This window comes from Paroedura picta, chromosome 14 (genome assembly GCF_049243985.1).
Source record: "Paroedura picta isolate Pp20150507F chromosome 14, Ppicta_v3.0, whole genome shotgun sequence".
In the NCBI taxonomy this organism is placed as follows: domain Eukaryota; kingdom Metazoa; phylum Chordata; class Lepidosauria; order Squamata; family Gekkonidae; genus Paroedura; species Paroedura picta.
In genome coordinates this window covers 20,865,859-20,873,385 of record NC_135382.1, presented here as the reverse complement: position 1 = coordinate 20,873,385, position 7,527 = coordinate 20,865,859, and the positions used below count along the sequence as shown (strand labels likewise).

The 7,527-nt window shown below is 48.2% G+C and overlaps 1 protein-coding gene across 8 annotated transcripts in view; it reads left to right on the top strand.

The window, feature by feature from the left end:
* Positions 1-1,289: 1,289 nt before the first annotated feature.
* Positions 1,290-7,527, top strand: part of GARRE1 (granule associated Rac and RHOG effector 1) — a 67,294-nt gene continuing 61,056 nt past the window's right edge. For 2 of the 8 annotated variants that reach the window (XM_077309761.1, XM_077309758.1), the window contains exon 1: positions 6,514-6,924. Coding sequence is in view for 1 of the 8 variants with exons in the window: in XM_077309763.1 (XP_077165878.1) it covers positions 2,052-2,084 (33 nt within the window). In the remaining 7 variants the exon portion in view is untranslated. Of the gene's footprint in view, positions 1,558-1,932; positions 2,085-6,513; positions 6,925-7,527 lie in introns of those variants that run through there. The other 6 variants (XM_077309756.1, XM_077309757.1, XM_077309760.1 and 3 more) reach the window with 6 other exon arrangements.

The window sequence follows — 7,527 nt, the reverse complement described above, 5'->3', positions numbered from 1 at the left end:
ACATTTTACTTTATTTCAGCCATATTGCACTGGGTTTCACTGAGGCTCTGGAATCTGTCTGTCTTTAGCCTTGAGGATTCAGTCACTGGGAGAGGTGCAATAGAAACTGGCTAACCCAACCGAGCCTCTTGTGGCGCAGAGTGGTAAGGCAGCGATATGCTGTCTGGAGCTGTCTGCCCATGAGGTTGGGAGTTCGATCCCAGCAGCCGGCTCAAGGTTGACTCAGCCTTCCATCCTTCCGAGGTCGGTAAAATGAGTACCCAGCTTGCTGGGGGGTAAACGGTAATGACTGGGGAAGGCACTGGCAAACCACCCCGTATTGAGTCTGCCATGAAAACGCTAGAGGGCGTCACCCCAAGGGTCAGACATGACTCGGTGCTTGCACAGGGGATACCTTTACCTTTACCTTTAACCCAACCGAGCCTACAAATAACTCGGCATCTTTAAAGAGACCTTCCCTGGAGTCAGTGCAATTCCCTAACACGGGGACATTCATTCTAGTTTCATTCTACCACGGCTATGTAGATTTCCAGGGCGTTCAGGACAATTCTACATTTCCTTGCCGCTTATAGACAGAAATAGTGACCCAACTTAGTGTTGCCAGGTTGTGTGCAGCAGTGATGAAAATTTGCAATTGGATGCTGATGGTGATGTTAGCCATTCAGTTGACTCCAACTCGTGGTGATCCTATGGCACAACCGCCGCCACGACGTCTGATCCTGCACCGCTTCATTTAGTTGTGTAATGCTGACCAGTGTCCACTTTGATTGCATCCGGCCATCGTGCACCTTGTCGGCCTGGTTTCCTTTTCCCACGAGTTGGATCCCATGAAACAGCCAAAGTAAGCAAGCCAGGGTTTCGCAATCAGCTTTATGCACTGTCTGATCTCCTTGTCCGTGACTTTTGCCTGTGCCAGAAGAACTCAAGAGCTGTGTTTATTGCCGATGTACATTCCTACTACGTGTTTATTTAGTATATATAAATGAATGCTGTATTTTGGGATGTCTTCAATGCTGGTGTTAACAGACCCATCACGTCATGTTATGCTGGTCCACGACCGTAATAAAAGTCTGCGTGCCTGCCCCTAACACGAGGCTTAATGCTGAGCAGACTTCGTTAGGGCGGCGACACGGACCGGAGGCTCGACGGCCCAGCCTCGCCGCCCCCGCGCCGGGCTTTTCTTTCGCCTCAGCGACTTTCCCTCAGCGGCGCCCTCTGGGCCCCGCCCACCGGGCCGCGCGCGCCCCACCTTCCCGCCACCTCCCGCTCGTCACTCCGCGGCCGAGCCCCGCCCCTCGGCCTCCCAGGCCCCTCCTTCCTCGGCGCCCGGCTGAGGAGCCGCCGCCGCCGCCGCCGTTTCCGGAGCGCAGCCGTCAACTGTCCGAGTCAGCGAGAGGCGGAGCGGGCCTCGCTGCAGAGTCCGGCCTGGCTGGGAGGGCTTGGCAGGTGAGCAGCGCCGCCGCCGCCGCGGGCCCGCTTTCCCCTCAGCGCGACCCGCCGGGCGCGAGCAAGAGGAAGGGAACGGGGGCACGGCACGGCGGCGTCGTCGTCTCCGCGGTGAGGGGAGAAGAAGGCGAGAGACCGGGGCGCCGCCCGGTGGGGGCGGGCCGAGGTCCGCTGAGGCGCCCCCTGCAGGAGGGGAGCTGGAGGGGCCGGGGGGGGGTTGCTGCTGGGTGGGGCGGGAATGTGGGGGGCGGGAGTGTGGGGTTCCTCCCCCCCCCGCCCGGTCTTCCCTCCCTCCCCCGCCCGACGTTTTCATTTTATTTATTTAATAAGGTGGACCGATTCCGAGTGCGGCGGTGGGCCGGACTGCGCCTGCGCGAATTCCAATGCATCTTCCTGCTAAATAGTGACCCTGCCTCGCCAGGGCTCTTTGGGGCTCGCGGGAGGGGTGGCTCTCTCTCTCTCTCCCCCCGGGTGTCTGTGAGTGAGTGAGAAGGACCGGCGGCCTCGCCAAGGGGGGGACGGGACGGAGGGGAGGGCTGCTCTGTTCTGCTCTGGCTTCCCTGAGAGGGAGCCTCCCAGTGCGAGACGGACGGAGAGAGGAAAACATGACACCGCGACATGCAAGGACTGGGGGGAAGGTACAGGGATTCCTTGCTTGGGTGGACGCGCCCGCTGGTGGATGATAGTCCATTGCTTAGCTTTGTGGGGGATTTGTTGGGGGAGGGGGTAGGGAACGGGGATGGTCTTGCCTGCTCTGAGCGCTGGCGGATTAGGACCCGTTCTGCACAGGGGTAGTTAATGCACTTTCAGTGCACTTCAGAAGTAGTGTTTTTTGTTCCACACAGGAAAATTCAGCTGCAAAAGCACGTTGAAAGTGCATTGTTTAAGCTGTACAGAAGGGCCCAGAGCTCATTCTGCACCCATTGGATAATGCATTTTTAAGGTGCTTTTGCAGCTGGATTTTCCTGTGCGGAACAGGAAAATCTGCTTCTAAAGTACACTGAAAGTGCATTATCCATCCTGTGTGGAATGAGCCTAGGGCACTAGCCTTTCCTTCTGTGCTCCTCTGGGTAACCCTCACCCCACTCTTTCAAGGCAGGGTGCTGTGAGAGTCTGCAGTCTAGGTTTGTGATTTGTAGTAGTAGTTCTGGATAAGGGAGGATATTTGGGTGGGGGCTTGTGCAGGCTTGGAGGACAGGCTGTGAGGACTTGTGCTGCAAAACCTTTGGGGGGTTATACATAGGAGTAGCCCCCTCCCCTCTTACAAGGCAGCATTCTGGAGGAGGAACTTGAATATGCAATGTCTGTGATTTGTAGTAGTTCTGGAAAAGGTAGGAATCTCAGGGTGGTGTGAGAGTGAGTGTGCTCAAAGCACTGAAAGTTAGGTGTGGTTATGCTACAGAATGTTTCCCAGTGTGCTTCTGGGGGGACACTCAACTTCACTCATTAAGGCAGAGGTTTATGCAATGAGGTTGTGTCTAATGCATTTGTGGTCTGTAGGAGTAAGTCCAAAATGTCACTTTAAAAGCCCCTCTGGGTTGACTTAGAATAAATGGCTCCTGTAAACATCCTATAACCAATCTCTGAGTGGGAATTGATGATAATTATGTTACTGGGTGTTTTGTGTAATTTCTGTAACAAAGCTTATTTCAGAAGATTTAAGTTCATAGATTTTTCTTCATGAGTAGCATCCCACTTTAATACACTTGATGACTAATTGGTTTATCATTGGAGATGTGATGGCGTGGTGTTTTAAATAGTAAAAGTTTTTAAATAATTGAATTTAGCTCAGTAAAAGTATTTCAGTGAACTTAAAAAATAAATTTGTTTTGTTTTAAAGAAAAGGGTTTTCTGCTTGGCTTCAAAGCTTTCAGAATTTTATGTATTGACTGTGCTGTATTGTTTTTCCTTCTTAAGTATAAAACACGTAAAAGGTTTGTTGGTAATATTTTGAAAAAAATAATATATGCTTTTTCTACTGAATTAGATTTATCACCTTTCCTGAGTTTAGTGATGCATTGTATAATAGTTGCTAAATGTTCACTGTGATGTTATTGAATGTAACTATTCAATTCCTTAATTTATATACAGAGCTATTACTACGTACTTTCTTCATAGAGATAATAGTGCACTTCCTTATGTGTTACAATAGTTTTCATCAATATTAGTTTTATAAATTTGTGTAATCGTTTTGATAATGCTTTAAATATCTTGAGTGTGACACCCCCTAACAAAGTTCCTTGGGTTCATATAATCTGTTTAAACAAAAAACTTGTTATGTTGTCCTTTTTATGGGTAAACTAGAAAATAAGCCCGCTGCAGGCAAAATGCAGCGGGCACTAGCGGGGCGCGCCATGAGGGCGGCGGGGCTCTGCAGCCTGGCTTGGCAAGTCTGGGGTCGTCCTGTGGGCCCGGCACCTTGCGGCCTACCTGGTGTCTTGGGGGCGAGCGACGGGCGAGCTCGAGGGCAGGAGAAAGTGGACGGGCTGTGGCGACTTGCGCAGGCTTCCCAAGCTGCGGCCGGGAAGCTGACTGGGCATTCGGGCAATGTCCCGTGGGTGGCGGCGTGGGCGGGAGCGGCTGCGTGCGGTGCCACTGGAGCTGGGCAGCTTGCGCCCCATGGTGTAGTGCGCCACCGCCGTGGGCCCTGAAGCTTCTTCCGCTGGCCGGCTGGTCCGGCGGGTGAGTTGTGGGCAGCAGCGAGGCGTCCTGCGCGTGCACGGCAGGCGGGAGCTGCTGCAGCTGGCGTTGCTGGAGCTGGGCGGCTGACGCTTCGTGGTGGGGCGCGTCGCCGCCACCGGCGGTCCCAAAGCGTCCTCTGGTGGCCGCTGCTGGCTGGCTGGGCCGAGGGGCAATGTGTCGGTGCTGGCGGCGACCTGCGCTCTTGGAAGGCTTGGAGGTAATGGCGGCGGGCGGACGGCTGCTTCGGGGGGGGCGGATCGTCCATCCGGCGGCAAGGGACCCATTGCGAGCCTAGCTTTGCGTGGCTCGCAATTGGTCTCTTGCCGCTGGACTGACACTCGCTTCGTGCCTGCCGAAGCCCTCCAATTGTCAGTCCGGGGGAAGGGGCTTACCGGCACCCTTCCTCATCCCGGACAGGGCCCGCTGACGGAGCCCTTATTCTTTTATTTTATCCGCTCCGCGAGGAGCGGTTAAAGATAAAGATGTTTCATTCTGTGCAGAATTTTGCAGAAAAACTAGGTTCCATCTTCAGATGAGGGACTCAGTTATATCAGTTCTAGTAAATTCTCAGTATTATATTAGCTGACAGTTTACATTAAAAATAATTTGTGAGGCTCACTTAAAAAACCTATTACACTCCCTCCATATTACTTGCGTGCATGTGTTCGGTATTCTTGGTTTCTATGTCTCACATAGACCATGTACCTCTACTTTCATGGTAATTAGTTTTCTTAGTCTGATGTCACATGTCATACTGTGTATTTAAGAGGATTCTCTTTTCTGTAGTGGTTTTTGACTTCTGAAAACGTATAGTGCTTCATAGGACATTAACCATTTGATCCTTAGCATATATGTTATACCTTATTCATAAAGAATGTATGAGCTACTAGACTAATTTATCATTGCACAGCCTTTGGTTTAACAAGCGAACATCAGAGAAAGATGTTGGCACCAAATATGTAGGCTTTGTGGGTACAATGTACTCATTTTGGGAAATTATCAGCATGGCAAGACTAGTTGTAACACATGGATACATATTCTAGTTCTGCCCTCAAAACTGTGAGTGACCTTCAACAAGTGCTTGTCTGTTTCACCCTTCTCCTCATTTGTTAAAGAGGAATTATAATCCCCCTTAATATGCTTTTGTAATAATGAATGAAAGGATTGTACAACACTTTGCAGTGGAAGTATTATGCACATGAATAATGCTAATCTAACTATGTGTGGAAACAGGCAGTGAGTGTGGGCCTATTTGGGGCTATTCTTGGAGCAATGTAAGGAATGTGATGGTAGCAGTTGGAGAAGCTATAATATCAGTGAAACAAACTGTAGTTAGGGAACAAGTCTCTGGTCTATGAGGCTATGTGTTTACATCTGTCTTAAAGATTAGTTCACATGTTAAGCTTTTACAAGTAGTATTGCATGTGTTTCTAATTCTGTGTGATAGGAAGCAAATCCCAATGAACTCTTATGGACATTGTTTACCCCACTTTCTGGTAAGACTTCCAAAACAGCTTGCAACTTACCAACACAGTTCAAGGCAGCGAGCAAATTTAAGAACAGGCAGTTTTCAGAGTCATAGAGATCAAAATCCAAAACCATCAGGATGCCATCTTCACAGTTGCCAGCAGACTTGAAACAAAGATCTGCTGAAAGTAGAATGGTCTTTATTGGTTCTGGGAACGGAGAACTGAAGCCATGTTGCTGCTGCTAAGCATCTTGTCACATGGGAGGAATAGCCATGCCTCTGCTAGCAGTGGCACATGAAGTGTAAACATCTCCAAAAGAACCTGAATTGGAGCTGTAGTAAAATACTGTTGAAGCAACTGTCCTCTGAAAAATTAAATGGCCATGATCTGGGTCTGCTGTAATTTTCTGAGAGCTTGTTGAAGGCTGTCCCGAGTGGAGATAATTGTAATAGCCTGGAAGACACTCAGGTGTAGCCAAACTGTGGCGTTCCAGATGTCAATGGACTAGAATTCCCTTGAGCTCTTGCCAGCAAGCATGCTGGGAGGGGCTATTGGGAATTGTAGTCCACGGACATCTGGAGAGCCACAGTTTGGCCACATCTGCACTAAGACAAGTGTAGCTGCCCCAGTCACACTTGTGCAGGAAGGACTACAATTGGTAGATCACCCTAAGCTGAGAAAAGGCAGTTGTAGCTCCTTGTACATACAAGAGCCGTGCTGCATCCAGAAATAATCCCAGATTGTGAACAATTTTAGACCTTGTGAACCATTCTACTTTGCTTTTTTAAATTCTTTTCCATCACAATTGTAGGAAGAAGATCCTTAGCTACAAGGGAAAAGGAAGCAAAACAGCATTGTGTTCTGTTCCTTCCTGGCTGCTCAGTAAATGAGGTAGTGAGTGAATGGTGATAGTTGTTCACTTAACAGCAGCATGGGACAAGGAGAGGAGTAGGAGTTTTTCCAACCGTGAGTACCTGTGGCAGATGTTAAAAGAGAGAGATGCCTCAGGTTCATGGGAATGTGATTTAAAGGCTAATGTGGGAGTAAACTCTTCAGATTTGCACCTAATGTGGTTAATTATACTAAATTATGACAGAATTAATTTGGTATAGCAGTTCAATTAACTTGTTTATCTCTACTTGGAGATTACTCTTGTGTAGAAAAATACGTTTATAAGTTCCTGACTCCCCATGAACAATCAAATTAAGCATCCAGTCAATGAAGTTTTGTATAACGGTGGGGGAAAACAAGTTACATTGTCCTTTGTGTCATGAGGGAAACCCTTTCTACAACAGTTAAACAGAGAAGGCCTCTGAGCAGAGAAGAAGTGAGTATTTGAATGTATATATTCGTACATTTGTATGAAGAGAACACAATTGCACAGTGGGTGACATGACTGTTGGGATTATATAGAGTTGGTAAATTATATTTTGGTTACTATATTCCAATTCAAAGCCACTCCGACAGCCATAGGGCTTTATCTAGGAATGATCTTTGATTTCTTCTGTAGTTGTGGTTCACCTACAAAAAATGTTAGTGCTGGTTCGTAAGGCATTAAACATGGACCTATTCTGCACATGTTAGATAATGCATTTTCAGTGTCTTTTAGAAGTAGGATTTCCCTGTTTTGCACAGGAAAATCTATCTGCAGAAGCACATTGAAAATGTATTATCCAATGTGGGAATGGTCCATGATTAAGTCTAACAAATGATCAGTTAAGATCTGGTATAAGATATTGAAGATTCAAAGATTGTAGTCAGCACACAATACTAAGATCAGTATTTTAACTGTGTCCAAGATGGGATCACCGATAGCAAGTGGAAAGAGTAAAGGCAAAGTAAGCAAGCTTTGACCTATATGCAAATGCTTAGTGATCAGTACTGTCAAGAGATAGAAAAAGTGGCTTCATTTTCTGGTAGACGGATGTGT